The 15832-nt window shown below is 41.8% G+C and overlaps 1 protein-coding gene across 2 annotated transcripts in view; it reads right to left on the bottom strand.

Moving 5' to 3' along the window:
• angpt1 (angiopoietin 1) overlaps positions 1-15832 on the bottom strand; it is a 90303-nt gene that overhangs the window by 23492 nt on the left and 50979 nt on the right. For both annotated transcript variants that reach the window (XM_041902993.2, XM_041902994.2), the window contains exons 6-7: positions 15106-15207; positions 12728-12894 (exon numbers count right to left, since the gene is read on the bottom strand). In XM_041902993.2, coding sequence (XP_041758927.1) covers positions 12728-12894; positions 15106-15207 — 269 coding nt within the window. The remainder of the gene's footprint in view (positions 1-12727; positions 12895-15105; positions 15208-15832) is intronic.

The following is a 15832-nucleotide window of genomic DNA, read 5'->3' as shown; positions in this document are numbered from 1 at the left end:
GGCCGCTCAGCAAGGAAGAAGCTACTGCTCCAAAACCGCCATAGAAAAGTCAGACTACGGTTTGCAACTGCACATGGGGACAAAGATCATACTTTTTGGAGAAATGTCTTCTGGTCTGATGAAACAAAAATAGAACTGTTTGGCCATAATGACCATCTTTATGTTTGGAGGAAAAAGGGGGGTCTTGCAAGCCAAAGGACACCATCCCAACCGTGAAGCACGGGGGTGGCAGCATCATGCTGTGGGGGTGCTTTGCTGCAGGAGGGACTGGTGCACTTCACAAAATAGATGGCATCATGAGGAAGGACAATTATGTGGATATATTGAAGCAACATCTCAAGACATCAGTCAGGAAGTTAAAGCTTGGTCGCAAATGGGTCTTCCAAATGAACAATGACACCAAGCATACTTCCAAAGTTGTGGCAAAATGGCGTAAGGACAACAAAGTCAAGGTATTGGAGTGGCCATCACAAAGCCCTGACCTCAATCCTATAGAAAATTTGTGGGCAGAACTGAAAAAGCGTGTGCGAGCAAGGAGGCCTACAAACCTGACTCAGTTACACCAGCTCTGTCAGGAGGAATGGGCCAAAATTCACCCAACTTATTGTGGGAAGCTTGTGGAAGGCTACCTGAAACGTTTGACCCAAGTTAAACAATTTAAAGGCAATGCTACCAAATACTAATTGAGTCTATGTAAACTTCTGACCCACTGGGAATGTGATTAAATAAATTAAAGCTGAAATAAATCATTCTCTCTACAATTATTTTGACATTTCACATTCTTAAAATAAAGTGGTGATCCTAACTGACCTAAGACAGGGAATTTTTACTAGGATTAAATGTCAGGAATTGTGAAAAACTGAGTTTAAATGTATTTGGCTAAGGTGTTTGTAAACCTCCGACTTCAACTGTATATATATACACAGTGGGCTCCAAAATTACTGGCACCTCTGACTGGCAATGCACAAACAATACTTTAAAAAATATAAACAATATAATTATAGAGAGAAACTCAAAATACCAGCATGTGAGAAATACTGTACTTTATTAATGTTTCAATGGAACCAACCAAAATCATACAATTATTTAATACAAAATAAATTTCACCAAAATCAAGATTTCATAATTATTGGCACTCCTCATTTAGTACTTAGTGCAACCACCTCTGGCAAGGATAACAGCATGGAGTCTTTTCCTGTAATGTTTGACAAGGTTAAGGAACACATTTGGAGGGATTTTGGACCATTCCTCTATGCAGATCCTTTCAAGATCCTTCACATTCTTGGGTTTGCGCTTATCAACTGACCTCTTCAACTCAGCCCACAGATTTGATTGGATTGAGGTCCTGCGACTGAGATGGCCATGGCAGAACATTGATTTTGTTGTCACAGAACCATTTCTGTGTGGATCTTGAGGTATGTTTTGGGTCATTGTCTTGTTGGAAAGTCCACCTACGGCGAAGTCCCAGCCTTCTGGCAGAGAAAACCAGATTGTCAGCCAAAATTGCCTGATACTTGGTGGAATTCATTATGCCATCAATCTTAACCAGTGCCCCTGGACCTCTGGAATTAAAACAGCCCCAAATCATCACTGACCCACCACCATATTTCACCGTGGGCATGAGGTGCCTCTCCTTATATGCATCTCTGTTTCGACGCCAAACATGCCGATGCTGTATCTGACCAAAATGTTCAATTTTGGTCTCATCTGACCAGAGCACCTTCTTCCAGTCATAATTTAAATTACGTTTGGCAAACTCTAAGCGCTTGCGTCTGTGTCTTGGGGTCAGAAAGGGCTTTCTTCTGGCAACCCATCCAAAGTGCCTGTGGTTGTGGAGGTGGCATCTGATGGTGCTTTTTTAAACCTGGTGACCCCAAGACGCCACCAAGGCCTGCAATTCTTTCACAGTGATTCTTGGGGATTTTGTTGCTTCTCTCACCATCCTCCTCCCTATCCTGGGAGGCAAAATGCATTTGCGTCCTCTACCTGTGAGGTTTTCAACTGTTCCATATCTTTTTTTTAAATATTTTTTAATAATTGCCCTGACAGTGCTCAGTGGTATATTCAATCGTTTGTGGATCTTCGTGTAGCCATTACCAGATTTATAAAGGTCTACGACCATCTGTCTCTTTTCAACTGCCAGTTCTTTTGTTTTCTTCATGGTGTTGGATGACAAAGGGATATTGTATGCGTGTTACCTCATTTTTATACCCTAGTGAAACAGGAAGTGATGTAATGGCACAATATAGTTCCTTAAGACTTAGATAAACTGAAATAAGTGGAATTTAATTCCTGGTTTAACTTTGGTAGATGTTATTTAAAATAATCTTTAAGGGTGCCATTAATTGTGAAACCTTGATTTGGAGGACATTGATTTTTAATTAAATCAATAAATGATTTTGGTGGGTTCCATTGGAACATTAATATAGTACAGTATTTCTCACATGTTGGTATTTTCAGATTATCTCTATAATTATATTGATTATATTTTTTTAAGTATTGTTTGTGCATTGCCAGACAGGTATGCCAGTAATTTTGGAGCCCACTGTATATTCACCAACTGGTGGCAGTGTGTGGATAAGAAATGTTTGTAGCCAGAGACATCATGCCCAATGAAAATGAGGGGGGGTGAAATGTAGCCTACAAAATATGTGTACAACTAATTAATGCAAAGATATTACATTCTGATGCCTCTCGAACTGTCAATGACTGACACATCTGCTTGTAGCTGTGTGGTTTCAGGTTAGATTCATGAAGTGGAGACACTGGTCACTGGTGTTTATTCTTGGAGCAAGTCTTTTAACATGAACATGACTCCTGTATATACACAGCTGTGTAAATGGATGATTTGTACAGAGCGAGAGAGGAAAGAAGTGACTATGTCACTGTTGGGAATTCAACTTAGCCACTAAACCAATACTGTATTATGTAGTGGAGAGTCATAGCTCTAATCAGTGGTTTTATCTGAATCAAAGAAAGGTTGGATGAATAAAACATGTTGAAACTAGGTAGTGGGGTGATGAAATACTGTAGGGTGTTGAGTGTGTGTGTTGGTGTGTGTGTGTGTGTGTGCACTTGTTTTCCTACATTATCAGGACCCAAATGTTGTAACATTTCACCGTAATGTCCTGAAAAGATAGGAAAACAATAACTTTTTTGTCCTGAATTTGTTCAAATGCTATTTTAAACTTAAGGGTTAGGGTTTTGGGGTTAGGTTTAGGGTTAGGGTTTTTAGGGTTAGGTTAAGGGTTAGGGTTAGGGGTTAGGAAAAATAGGACTTTTAATGGTGAAAAAAATGTACACTCCAAAAATACCTGAAATTTCACGAAAACACAGCTGTGTGTGTGTGGGTGGGTGTGTGGGTAGTGAAGGGGTATGGGTAGTGGAGGGGTGGGGGTAGTGAGTCTTCATCTGTGACATGTGCTGAAGCACAACTCTGACCCTTTAAGACTACAGAAGTCCTCGCAGATAGTCTACTGTAGGCCTATACCACTCATATCACAAAACACAGCTAGAGTTCCTGGCAGTTTAACTTCTGTTAATTCCTGACCCACACAATCCAGGATGTAGCCTGCTATTGCTCTGATAAAGAACAGACACAGGCTGTGTATTTAGAAGACATTTACACAGCCTTTTGACCGCACACAGAAACATTGCCAAGACATGTCAAATAGTTTTTGTCTGTATTTACTGGGTTTGTTGTGTATTTACCAGACAATTTACCGGATAATCCACCTCAATTGACATCTGCATCCTGTCATGTCGAGTCCATTAAGTACTCAAGTGCCATCCGTTTTGTCACCAAAGCCCCATATACTACCCACCATTGTGACCTGTATGCTCTCGTTGGCTGGCCCTCACTACATATTCGTCGCCAAACCCAATAGCTCCAGGTCATCTATAAATCCCTTCTAGGCAAATCCCCGCCTTATCTTAGCTCATTGGTCACCATAGCAACCCCCACCCGTAGTATGCGTTCCAGCAGGTATATCTCACTGGTCATCCCCAAAGCCAACACCTCCTTGGGTCGCCATTCCTTCCAGTTCTCTGCTGCAAATGACTGGAACGAACTGCAAAAATCTCTGAAGCTGGAGACACTTATCTCCCTCACTATCTTTAAGCATCAGTTGTCAGAGCAGCTTACTGATCACTGCACCTGTACACAGCCCATATGTAATTAGCCCACCCAACTACCTCATCCCCATATTGTTATTTGCATTGTTATTTATTTTGCTCATTTGCACCCCAGTATCTCTATTTGCACATCATCTTCTGCACATCTATCCCTCCAGTGTTAATACTAAATTATAATTGTAATTATTTTGCACTATCGCCTATTTATTGCCTTACCTCCATAACTTACTACATTTGCACACACTGTATATAGATTTTCTATTGTGTTATTGACTGTACGTTTTGTTTATTCCATATGTAACTCTGTGTTGTTGTTGTTTTTTCCGCACTGCTTTGCTTTATCTTGGCCAAGGTCGCAGTTGTAAATGAGAACTTGTTCTCAACTGGCTTACCTGGTTAAATAAAGGTGAAATAAAATTAAATAAAAAATTAAGTACTCAAGTGATAAGTAGGGCGATCTGAGGCAGCAGTAACAGTCACTCAAGAGGAAGAGACGGTTTTCCTGTGTGAGTACAGTTGTTCTGCCGTGTCTATTTCTCGGCAGAAACGTTTAGCGTGTCATGTCACAGGCTGTATTTCATCTCCAGGGTCAAACATCTGCGCAACCGATGCGGGCCCTTACAGCCTTTGAAGGCCAACTGTGCCGTTCTGATTGGCTTTTGTTGGAATAACGAGCAAATTAGATTGGCCAAGGCTCATTAATAAACACAATGTTGGATTGTGGGGGATTGATTTGAGCTTTCTCATTGACACCCCGAGGGAAGAAGTGTTGGTATCCTGCCATTTAATTCAGCTAATATCCAAAGGGGATGCTGGTTTGTTAGTGTTCTTTCTTCGCCGGATGTTGGATATTAAGATATATAAAAATGTTATACAAATGGTAATAGTATTAATACTACACATCATTATTACCGCTTTGTTGCAGATTTGATTTTAATCGCAATAAGGAATGGACTCAGTTGAGGATCATTGTTTTATGATAATACAAGATCATTGGAAACTTGAAGGGACAACAATAACCAAGCTTTCCCAAAATATATCCTTGGCGAACCAATTACATTACATGTATTTTCAAATAGAGGATTCTATTTTGCTAAATTACACGGTATGCATCGACTACTCCACTGCAGTCTTTAACAATGTTTTTAAAGCCCACTCCAACATGCATGAGGGAATGCACGAGGGCATCACTATCATTAGTGCAAAGTCTGCAAACCTACAACACCATGATGAGAGACAAAGTGCCGGTCGGTGCTGTTTAAGATTAGGGAGGAATTTTTGTATGATTTCTTTTAGCATGGCCTTATTTCTATTAATCAATCAATCAATCAATCAACTTTATTTATAAAGCCCTTTTTACATCAGCAGATGTCACAAAGTGCTTATACAGAAACCCAGCCTAAAACCCCAAACAGCAAGCAATGCAGATGTAGAAGCACGGTGGCTAGGAAATACTCCCTAGAAAGGCAGGAACCCAGGAAGAAACCTAGAGAGGAACCAGGCTCTGAGGGGTGGCCAGTCCTCTTCTGGCTGTGCTGGGTGGCGATTATAAAAGTACATGGCCATTAAGGCCAGATTGTTCCTCAAGATGTTCAAACGTTCATAGATGACCAGCAGGCTCAAATAATAATCACAGTGGTTGTAGAGGGTGCAACAGGTCAGTACCTCAGGAGAAAATGTCAGTTGGCTTTTCATAGCCGAGCATTCAGAGGTCGAGACACACAGCCTACATCGTTGTCACCAATTAGCTAACGTCATAGTCAACATAGCTACTAGAAGTAACACGTTAGTAAACCCGCTACAATCACATAGTACAGTGTACAGTAAGCAGTTTAGCAGATACACCGGCGGGCCCCGGTGGCAATAAATTAATAAAACCGAAAGCTTACCTTGACTTGGAAGAGTGCCAGTGTTGGATAGCTTTAGCCAGCTAGCTAACATAAATAGCATTCCTCTCTGTTTTAGCTGGGTGTTTGAGTAGGCTAAATTAGCTAGCTGCATTAGCTAGCTAAGTAAGTAAAAGTAAAAGTGAAAAAAAAATACAACGAAATATAACTAGCTCTTTCTCTCTCTTTCTGCAGCTTGTCCTTAATTTTTGAATACATTAATTTGTTCAAAACTGTTCAACTATTGTCTTTTTCTCTCTTTGAGTCAACTATTCACCACATTTTATGCACTGCAGTGTTAGCTAGCTGTAGCTTATGCTTTCAGTACTAGAGTAATTCTCTGATCCTTTGATTGGGTGGACAACATGTCAGTTCATGCTGCAAGAGCTCTGATAGGTTGGAGGACGTCCTCCGGAAGTCATAATAATTACAGTGTAAGTATGGAAGGGGGTGAGAATCATGAGCCTCTTAGGTTTTGTATTGAAGTCAATGTACCCAGAGGAGGACGGAAAACGTCGACCTTCATTGCAAAACAGTGTGTTTTAATCAGCTATATGGTGACGTGAATATTTTTAGTATAGTTTTATCTAAAAAGGATAACCCCTTCCTCCTCTGAGGAACCTCCACTGACAATAACACTTTACGGCTAGGCTACTAGGCTATATTGGGCATACAAAGTATGTAGAGTTTGCTCATTCTAGGCTGAATTACATCATGATGCATCAACATAGAATTGTTGCAATCAATCTCACTTCTCTTTTGTTTCAACCACTTGCATTAGGCCTACCTGAAACCTGCATTTATGCAGCATAAGAACATTGCTGTTTATTTCGCAGTACAGTTTAGATTTAATTCAGCCTTCTGCCTGCAATGAAGCCAGCAGTAATTGAGTTCCTGTATCTGTAAGGCTGCATCAAACCACCCAGGCTCAGCCAGCGACAGTTAAAGTTAACAGAGACTTCCACTCCCCAAAGTACTATAAGTCATGCGTGCCATAGGGGTCCATACATCAGGGGCTCTCAGTGAAGGCGGCATTCCTCCCCAAACACTGCAAAATAAAGAAAATCATAAATATGTCTTTCTCCTCCGCACCAGTGAGACGTGTCAGACTGCGGCTAAACACACTGTGGATAGGCAAGGGACCCACTGACACTTCCACAGCCCGTCTATTATCTGCTTGCCATGTCCCATTTCGAAAGGCCCCATGTTATCCCAAAAGGGGTATGCTGTTGTACTTGATTGTATGTACTGACATTCTGAAGGGATTCCCCCAGAGATGTTTGAAGCACATCGTAACATGTAACCTACAGGTGTACTTTTATTATATACAGTATGTCTGCCTGTACAACATTTTGTATGTGTGTAACATAGCACTAATTGTGGCAGTCTTTCAAATTGACGTCTTTCATCTCTTGACTGACACAGTTCAACCTAGCATGCTGGCTTCCTTCCTTTTATCTCAGTCTGAGAAGGAGGTTGGAGACGACCAAACCTTCTGAGGTCCAGGCAGTGCATGCTGTCGCACACCTGGCAGTCATTAGCCTGCTGAACCGCAGCCTGATTGGCTCATAGCAGAGGTTAATCACCATGCCCAATGGATCACTTCCTACCCAGAGGTGTCTGGCTGTAGCCCATTCGCTCGCCTGCCGCTGGCTGTCATTTAACACCATGGAGACAGACGAATATATGGACACACACACGTATGTGCACACACACTCACCATTTTTTACTTTCCAAGTTGTCACTGACTACAATCACTGAGGTAGATCATACTGTATGCATCCCTGTTAATTTCTTTAAACTAAAACCTTAAACTGCAACCCAACAAAAGGTTCATAAAATATCAGAATAATACTACCGCCTCTCACCTAATTCATCTTTAGATTTTAGATTCACACAGCTACCTTAGCATTTGATTTACATACAGACAGTATTCAGTGTTGCTGCCTCCCCATTGTACTGTGGTTATCAGTCAGAATGCAGTCCGAATGAGTGTTGGATGAGTAAACTGAGCTCTAGGAGTTAGGGGTATCAGGGATCCCATCTCAGTGTGAGGCTAGGACAGAGGGGTCACAGTCGAGCTAGACAATCCCTCCTTTGCCAAGTCCTCCTCCAAATCCCCACATCAAATACATCTGAGGGGATTGTCTGATTCCACCCGGGATCTTACCATTACCATATGGAGAAATCCCAGGATTTAGGGAACTTGGCTGGTTGAAGAGGAAGGATATTGAATAAAGATGTAACAGTCAGTTGAAGAGTAAACATAATAGGGAGAGAATTTTGGCATACATGCAGAGAAGGAGAGCGTTTAGCTGTAAACCTCACTTGTGTCCGTGCATATGTTCAGCAACTCCTACACAGCTTTTTAACATAGTTCTATTTCAAAATGTTCCGGAGATGATGGTTTTATTCAATGCCTAGGGTGCTGTCTTAAATCCTCACATACAACATTAAAGCACAACTGCAATGAAATATACTCAGACACATTTACTGACCCAAATACAGTATGGTACATGCATGCAAGCAGAAACTAACATGACATTTGAATCCTTGCAAAGATTCTATTTATAATGTAGAAAAAATAATAATCATAACTCATACTGTAGTTAGTATACCTAAGGGCATTTAACTTTCAAGGAAACTCTAAATAGCTTATAAAGGATTAACAAGTAGCCTAAACAGTTACATAATTCAATACTTCAATATGCATTGTTAATATGTAAAATGTTCCCCCTGGACCACTGTGGTGCAGCGCCACTACTCAGACCCATGTTGAAAAGGATGTAAGCCATTGGTCAGAGCCCTTCTGTAGCCTGTGTCATGTTATCAACTCTGACCCCTGACTGATTGCTCTGACCCCTGACCCGTCCCATGAGAAATAACATGTATCTGGCGCTATCTCATGCCCGGCCGACCCCCGGAAATACTCTCCCTGACCACCCAGTCCACCACACACACACACACACACACACACACACACACACACACACACACACACACACACACACACACACACACACACACACACACACACACACACACACACATGCACACACCAGTCCTGGAAACGAAAAACCTTCATGTGAGGTCCTATCCAGTTGTTAGTCAAACTTTGCAACAACACTAATATTTCGGTTCACAGCAAACCTTCTAAACAACTTACAACCATCATTTTCTTAGAAAGTGATTATACACAACTATCGTTTCCCTCGCCCTCTTCGATCCTTCAAAACTATCTTATTAAACAAGATTAGACACAAATCTATTATGAATAAGATCTGTCCACAGATTGGCAGTGTGAATGGTTGTTCAATCCAACAACAGTAAGTCATGTTGCAAGAGGGCTGCCAACCTGACAATACGACAGTATTGATCCTCTTAGCTAAATTACAATTTGAACCCAAATCCATTGAGCTGATTGTTACATTCCTAGGAATTATAGACTAAATTCACTTATTATGTAATTTGAATGGTCGTTCCACAATTTCCGGCTGTGTTATGGACATCTATACTTCCCCTCCCTGCCCCTCTGCAGTAAGAATGTATTTATTCCCATCTTTCTGTTCTCTCTCTCTCTCTCTCTCTCTCTCTCTCTCTCTCTCTCTCTCTTTTCCTCTTTCTTTCTATCAGTCTGTATTTCCTTTCCTGCTCTTTCCTCCCTCCATCTTTCTCTAATAAGACACCTAACAGGTTCTAAGGCCTCATTTTGAGGCCCATACTGTAAATGTTGATAAATTAGTGTTATCAAACGAATGTGTTGATACGATGGAGATCATTACAACGCTATTTGCAGGTCATGACTAAATTACTGTACAACCCACTATTTCAGTTGCAACCCACTATTTCGCCAAGCTAACAATTTCAGTCCATTATAAAGACTGATCCTTTGTATTGTTTACAGAGAAACATAGGTTATAGCAATTATGGTAACTTGATTCACAATGGAGCGAAAACCAAAAAGCTAATTTCACAAGCCTGTGTGGTCATGGTTCAGTGGGAGCTGTGTAGTTATGAGCTACAAGGTCAGCCTGTAAATACTCTTTCAGCAATGTCAACAGTATTTGTACAGTATAGGTTAAGCAGCATTGTTGACTCCAGCTTACAGTATATTGTAATATATGGGCATGGTAGGCATTGTCCTTTTGGGGTAAAATTAGACATTACATAAATGGAAAATACGGGGGAGAAAAGCAATAGGGAAGAAGAAAGTTAGCTGCACACACTGACTCATATTTAAAAGACAGAACAAGTGATAATATTTTCACAAACACTGTATTCCCTTGCTGTAATATTGACACTAAGATGCTGTTTCATGTTTATAAGGATGCAAGCTATTGCCAGTACAAACATCATTAAGCAAGGCTTCAACACAATAAAAAGGGAAGTGTAGCACAGACTCTCCAAGACTTCTGCATCAATCCCATAATACTGTGTCATCTGGAAATGACTATTGCCACATTCAGATGCTAGTCGGAACTAGGAAACTCTGAAATATCCAACTTGCTGATTCGTTGAAAGTGTCACGTGTATAACTACAACCAGTTAACAGGTCGGGAAATTTCAGAGTTTCCTAGTTCTAACTAGCACTTGAACGTGGCATTAGTTACACCATGAGAAGAGAACCAGGCCAACTTACTTACTTATCCAACTACTTACTCACAAATATGTTTTGAATAACCAAGATCTACATTACGATGTATTGATTGAATAGCTTTATTATATTGTATTTATTATGCTGGCTGGATACTAAATCAAACAGCGTTGGGGAGTCTTACTCAGCCTCTGTACTTTGGAAATCATTTAAATAGGGAGAACAGTAATAAATGTGACAGTTAGTCCATGCTGTATATGATTTAGATTAAGGATTAGAATCCTATATTTCTCTGGGCAATAATTGCACTTCTTTCTAACCAAGTCATTTCCGTCTGGCACAACCAAGGAGCTGGCAGTAAAGCAAACATTTCCTGGCAAAGCTTCACATTGTTTATGATAAATGCGCACACTTGTGCATCGGTGGACTACAGCTTTAAATTACCATCTGCGATATCCAATGAGTGCGTGTAGGTTTGTGGGCCTGTGTGTGTGTGTGTGTGTGTGTGTGTGTGCATGACCGTGCTATTTTCGTTTACATGTCTTAACAAATGTGTCTGTCTGCATCAGTGTAGATTATACTATTCCAGTAAAGACCCCACCACCGATGCCCAAAATAATCCAAAAACAAAACAAAATGTCATGCTATCTTTCGCTACAATCTCGTGCTTCTTAGTACAATAAATGCAAATTGAAGAACTTGTCCCAGATTGTTTGGGATTCCGAAGTGGAAGAACCAGAGCAGAGGAGAACAGAACATAGACGGCAGCCCTCTCCAACCAGTTTGTTTGTGGCCTGGAGAAGCAATCATACCACAATTATTTGTGAGAACAAATTGATTTATAGTGAACAGCAGGCCGATTAGATTTCTCCACTCAGAAATCTAGCAGTTCGAGCGCCGTCGAACCTTCCTTCCCTAAACTAAAGCCCACTGTAGGCCCAAAGATGCCTCTTTCTGCCCTGACCTGAAGAAACAAACAACCACAGTTTCCCCCATCAAAATAGCAAGAGGTTACAGTATGTGTGCGGCACTTTGCTTATTTGTGTGTGTGAGGGAGAGAGAGAGAGAGGGAGAGAGAAAAACAGAGAGAGAGAGAGGGAGGGAGGGAGACCACATCGTTATGTCAAAAATAATCTACTTTGAGTACAAATAAATCACTATCCCTGTTCAAGTGTCCTTTTACATATAGTGTAGATAAACATACCTGAATTATCACCCCTTGAACCGTATCCTAGACGGTCCTTCTCTGCACTTAACAAATCTCCCCTTGACAAATACTGACCGTGCCATAGGGAGAAAGAAGTCAGTGCCTGTGCGGTCAGTATTAAACTCTGAGAGGTAAAAAGGGATGCAGTTATCCAATCCTCACAATGGGACATATAAACCCGAATTTAGTCTCAGCGCATAACAAAACAAATCGGTTGACATCTCCCTATAGCGTTACCGTAAAATCAATTTCAGTAGCCCACAGAGAAAACCCGGAGAGTGTGTGCACCAGGTCCTAACACTTTAAGAGGAAGACTTCTTAAAGAAAATCCTGTCGTCACATAATCCAATACATTTCCACAAATTAGATATGACAATCGCCTCACTCTCAACCCGACACCACCACTTTCTCCAAAAATCTGAACGTTGCGAAACACCATTGAAGTGTCTCCCTTCCCGGCAACATAAATGGCTGTAATGTCTTCGGAAAACAAACAGAAATCCATCTAAAGTTGAAAAGAGGACATTTAGAAACTGAAGTAGCTTCTTATCAGAAGGGACTACAAATCCAACCAATCACCTCAATTGGAATTGTCAGACCATCTCCTCTCAGAGACCTTTGATTGCTCGGTAGTGTTCCAGTAGTTTTCCACATCTAATGAATCCAAGCATCTGCCACAGTTTGAAGCATATTTAACGCTCTTGAAGAAGCAAAAAGTTTAACCCCTTATTCAAGGACTAAGTATCAGTTGCTTTATGTAAATATCTGTTATGGCATGATACCATTAAATGGGAAGGAATTTGGACTGGAGAATGTCAGCAATGTCTCCATTTCAGATATCAGTCAGTAGTGGCAACATGAATTCAAGGCTTATCAAAATACATAGATACAGCTCTTTAATAGTACCTGTAGTTGCGTTTCTCACTGTCGATGTGAAAGCGGTCATACAGGGAGAAGGCCTGGTGTCCGTCCCAGTCAGTGAGCTCCACACGGAGGGCGTACTGCCTCTGGCTGGTCAGCAGGTATACAAACTCATTCCCCAGCCAGTGCTCTGCAGAAACCATCCCAAAGCCCTGCAACAGAGAAAGAAGAGGAAGAGGAGGCCAGAGTCTTGACTGAGGCCCATAGGGAATCTTACTGTAATATAAGTCATTCCCGATCCCTTCCGAGGTCTTCCTGGAAAATATGCAATCTCTCCACCATGGAATTTATTGATAACTTAGGCGTAAATTCAGGATTGACGCCTAAGCAAATGCAACACAAAGCATGAAACCGCACATGAATAGCCCTACCTGTTTATGATAGCGTAAAATTGGGACCAGCTGAAAAAGGCACACAAAGCACCATTTCCACCCTTCCTCTCCCCACCCAAACCAAACGCGTAATAAACCCACTTTATTACACAGTCCATAAGAATGACAACAGACGCACACAACGCCATGCGTGCCTTCTCAACAATTACAATGTTTATATGTGATCACAATGACTCCCATTGTAGACAAAGTGCTTTTGACAGCAGCAGCAGTAACTAACTTGCAATGGGGAGCATTAGAAACTAGGATGACATGATGGCTCAAAGAGACTGGTCTGGAGCTCTGGACTGTTCCATTAATGATTGTCGGGAAGGGTTGAGGGTGGGTTGAAGGGGGAGATGTGCCGAGAGCGTGTGATGATTAGGATAATGGAAGGGGGAAAGTAAATATGGGGCATTCCTCCAGCCTGAGACACGTCCTGCTGTGTGGGTGGAAGGAGAAAGTGGCTGGGCCACGGCCCTAACTCAATCTGACTTCCAACCGATCTGCCTTTTAGCGCTGTGATTCCGTTTCACCTCTGGAAACCTGGCTGAAGGTTGGGATAGTTGGACTCAAACACTAGTGCTTCCCCCCTATTGTTCCACACCAGAGTGTTCATTCACACGCAAACCTGGCTGAATGCATCTACTGGGAATTTCAGAGAGGAGGTTTGAAGTATTGTTGGGTAGAGATGTAAATATTTTCCTAAAATGATAAAGATTGATAGAAAGTGCTCTATCATAAAGTTACATACATTCTGATAAATATTATTTTAGACAAATACTTATTTAATAAGGTATTGCAAATTGTCAAATTGATTTGTGTCTCATACCGGTTAAAGAACACATGCACCATTTATTATCCTGCTACACATACTCTATCTAGTACTGCTAATGTAATTATAAACATTACAGTCATAAGCTCACATACTTGAAGACTAATAGTAGGGGTCACTGCCAGAGTGCTCTCCATCCTCCCACAAAATGGGAATAGCCCATTGAAGTTTGCCTGAAAGGTTTATGAATCCTTCAAGTGTATTGAATTTACGTGCACAAGCCCACAGAGACCAACAGCAGTGAATTGAATCACACAATAAAACAATATCAATCACCTTCAGGCTCTTCAAGGGAGGGACTCTGAGGGAGGCAAAAGACCACACCGATGTTGTGCCAGTATTCGGTGGCGGTGCCAGGGTCCGTCTTGATTCCATTGCCACATGTATCCCATGCTCTCCATGCTTGGCTCGAGGGGTGCCATGGCTCCCTCACTGCTTCTAATCAGCTGGAATCTCTGTCCGTACCTCTTTACCCTCCAAATGAGCCCAACCCTCTTCACCCTTGTCAAATCTATATTTACCCTCTGCAAATCATCTATTCCCATCTGCTCAGATTGGTAATTAAAATACCCTCCATTTTGAATCTGGTCTCCGGCTGCTATGCTAACTACGTTATGTTAGTATACGCTACAGCTAATTGGAACGGCAATGGGGTAGCTCATCGCACCTAAAAGCAAACAGAGCTTAGCCTCTTTTAGTACACCAGTCGATATCTACAATATTCCCGTATCCAACAGACGATGATGATCACAACACCTGCCACAGTTATGTAAGACTAAACAAATGTATCGTTTTCGGACTAATGCTGTCCTGTTTGAAATGAAGAACACCCAAGCTAGCGTCTCTAGTCTGAGGGCTGGGGAATCCCTCCCAGTGTACAGATGTTCCAGAGATACAGCTGGTGTTGCCGGGTAGGACAACATTTTGTAGGAGTGTTACACATGGGCCTGTCCACTCTTGAGAATACAAGAGAATCCTACCTCACGCTTTTCAACATGTTAAATCAAAGAGAGAGAGAGAGGCAAGAGTACACCCATTTGTCATCATTTACTGTAACAGAGGATGTGTGTTGGAAACAGACTCCTCATCCATGCATGGCTTTATCTTGTGCGTATGGTGCTGTAGAGTTGGGTTGTTTGTTATTATTCTTGTCTTACCATCTTGTACTCCTTCCATGTTTTCTGGAAGTCCACGCTGCCATCCTCTCTTTGCTGGATGATCGTCCATCCACCGCCAGCGGTCTCCATGTTACAATATACCTGTAAACACACATAAATGGACAATCATTAAGTTCTTAGACTGCCTACAAACACAATCTACATGCTCTTATCTTACATTTTAGAGCACAAATATAGACATGATAGGTTAAACTTGCTGTTGTGAACCATCATTCTAAAATACTGCGGGCCTAACTAGTGATTCCTTTCTATTAATCATCGGTTCCAGGACACAGTCCTTCTCATGAATCATCAGGGCAAATTTGAAGTATTGTGAGTCCTCCTCAAACATAATCAACGTCTCCTGATCCTCCAACAACTCCCAGGAGGTGATCCCAATCCCAGGCCTGGTTCAGATAAAAGTGGAGGGGGCCAGTGGAGTGGAGCTGGACACATACCAGTGGACACCTGGGTGGAACATGACCCTTAACCCTTGGCCTCTGTCCTGTGTAAGCTGATAACAGGGGTATCTATCTGCTGTGGTGCTCTTTGTTTGAGGAGTGGAGAAGGTCTGGAGGAGGTCTCTCACCTCGGCCAAGACCCCAGCTGAACACACAGTGCCCAGTCTGGGTATAATTAAGGAGGTATACCCCCTGACAGAATTATTCTCAGAAACCAGACACGAGGCTTTCTCCTTTCTCTCCCCCTCATCCCTCACTCCTCCGCC

Source organism: Coregonus clupeaformis, chromosome 17 (genome assembly GCF_020615455.1).
Source record: "Coregonus clupeaformis isolate EN_2021a chromosome 17, ASM2061545v1, whole genome shotgun sequence".
In the NCBI taxonomy this organism is placed as follows: domain Eukaryota; kingdom Metazoa; phylum Chordata; class Actinopteri; order Salmoniformes; family Salmonidae; genus Coregonus; species Coregonus clupeaformis.
This window is presented reverse-complemented; position numbering and strand designations above follow the sequence as displayed.